Below are 2,046 nucleotides of genomic sequence, written 5' to 3' on the forward strand. Positions count from 1 at the left end.
TGTTATCTAGGATTGTTATTTAAAATGTATTAGTTGTATAAAATGTTTATTTTTTTTGGATAATAGCTTTTTTTATTTCTTCTTTTCCTATGATAGATGATTGGTCCATAGTATTTAATTATCGCTCAACATTAAAAATCAAAACAGTCCATCCTTCTGAGGGATGTTATATGTGATAAATTTGCTGCCAATAATCTGTTTTGGTATCAGGTATGGGAATAAATAAAAAGTTATTTTTGTTAATTTGTTTTTATTTATGAAACTCCTTACTTGAATGTGTACTCATTTTGATTGGCTTATTATAATTTTTGTTTTTAATATATATTCTAGATTATAATTGTATTACTTTTATTCACATTTTTACAGATAGATTCTATTGCTTGTATCATCTTTTCTGGCTTAAGTTTCTTCACACATATATTTGATAGTTTATATGTATGCTTTAAAAAGTAGGTATGCTGAAAGAAAAACATAATAATTAATATATTTTTAAAATGAGATTGTCATTATGAACTAAACATGACAAAAACTATAATACTGTATGTGTATATTCTTGTATCATAAAGTGCTTGATTTGGAATTCTCATTATTAAAATTTTATCTGATGATCAAAATTTTTTAATGAATCCAGTCTTGTTATAGAATTGATAGAATAAATTATATGTAATCATGTTTAAGTAATCCATCTGGAATATTCTAAATGTAATTTATTTTTGAAATATTCTAGTATATCAATGATCATAGGTTTAAGTTTCTTAGACTATCAAACAAAAGCAATATTTCTGTAAAAAAATTCATGTTCTGAAGATTCCATTCGGTTTACTGTTAAGATTCTGTTTTACCCCTTCGCAGGCCAGGCCCATTTCTAATCATATTGCATAACTTTTTCTGGAAAGAATCTTTAAATTTTCTAAAACAGCACTAAATTCCTTGATTAGAAATGAAACCATTAATCCACTAGTTAAAAAGGACGGAGTTGGATTTATGTGACTCTTTCAACTTTGAAAGAAACAGTGATGAAGTTAACTGAAATTTATGAGATAGAGGTTGCAGAATCACTCAAGTAATTCTAGTATTCATTCACAGATCTCTCTCTCTCTCTCTCTAGAGATCTACACTTAAAGAGCAAGGCATCATCTGAACCTTATGTTCTGTATGATACCCATCTTAAAAATCTCTGAAAACATTAGCTTATTATGTTGATCAGTGGTATTCAACGCTGCAATAGAGTGCATATGAACCACTTGATTCTATTTCTAATATTAGTAATTGAAAATTATTATTGGGATACAAATCAGAAATAGGCCAAAAAGTTGCCAGAGCACAAAGAAAAATGAAAAATAAATAATTGCATCACATGACTAATCATGTTCTTACGATATAGTAGGAGGGTCTGTATGACAAAATTGTCATTCTGTTTGACAACATATTAAATGTTTATTGAACTTTCAAGTTGTACTAGTTTTTCAAATAAGTATGATTGTTTATTAAGTGAATGAAAAATTTTACAAACTAACTTACTTGAAAAAGAAATATAGGAGATAATCTATTCTGTGTTTATTATTATCTAAGAATAGTAAAAATGAAAACAACTATGTAAAAGCTTAAAAACTAATTCACTTATTTTTTTTTTATTTTCTTTCCTAATTAGAGCTGTCTATATTTAGTTATGTGGGCAGTTTCTTTTGGAGTACAAGATAGATATTTTGTACACTCATTTAAGAATTAACATGATAAAACTCCATTCCTAACCGTTCATATTTACAGAACTGTAAAGGCCTTCAAATCATTTGTTTTGTTTTTTTATTGTTTACGAAATATATGAATAATTGTTTTTTCTTACCTCATATAGTTTGAAACAGTTGTTTTGAAATGAATTAATTATTGCTTTGTAGCATTCAAATATATCTTCATTTATTGGAAGAATTTTGTTTTCCAACTCTCTTTTTAACTGAAGATTTCCTTCAGTGAAAACATGCATCATTTTGGTTATTAAGTTGTCAGCATAGTGACGGTTCTGAAAACATTTTTTTTTTCGTCTTTATT

General features: G+C 26.6%; 1 protein-coding gene across 1 annotated transcript in view; it reads right to left on the bottom strand.

Annotated features, from left to right (window-relative positions):
* Positions 1-230: 230 nt before the first annotated feature.
* LOC106681603 (legumain) overlaps positions 231-2,046 on the bottom strand; it is a gene marked incomplete in the record, with an annotated part of 17,248 nt that continues 15,432 nt past the window's right edge. Inside the window, 2 exon segments of the mRNA XM_067046350.1 lie at positions 231-458; positions 1,844-2,017. Coding sequence (XP_066902451.1) covers positions 327-458; positions 1,844-2,017 — 306 coding nt within the window.

Source organism: Halyomorpha halys, unplaced genomic scaffold (genome assembly GCF_000696795.3).
Source record: "Halyomorpha halys isolate HHAL.00 unplaced genomic scaffold, Hhal_1.1 Scaffold350.1, whole genome shotgun sequence".
Taxonomy (NCBI): domain Eukaryota; kingdom Metazoa; phylum Arthropoda; class Insecta; order Hemiptera; family Pentatomidae; genus Halyomorpha; species Halyomorpha halys.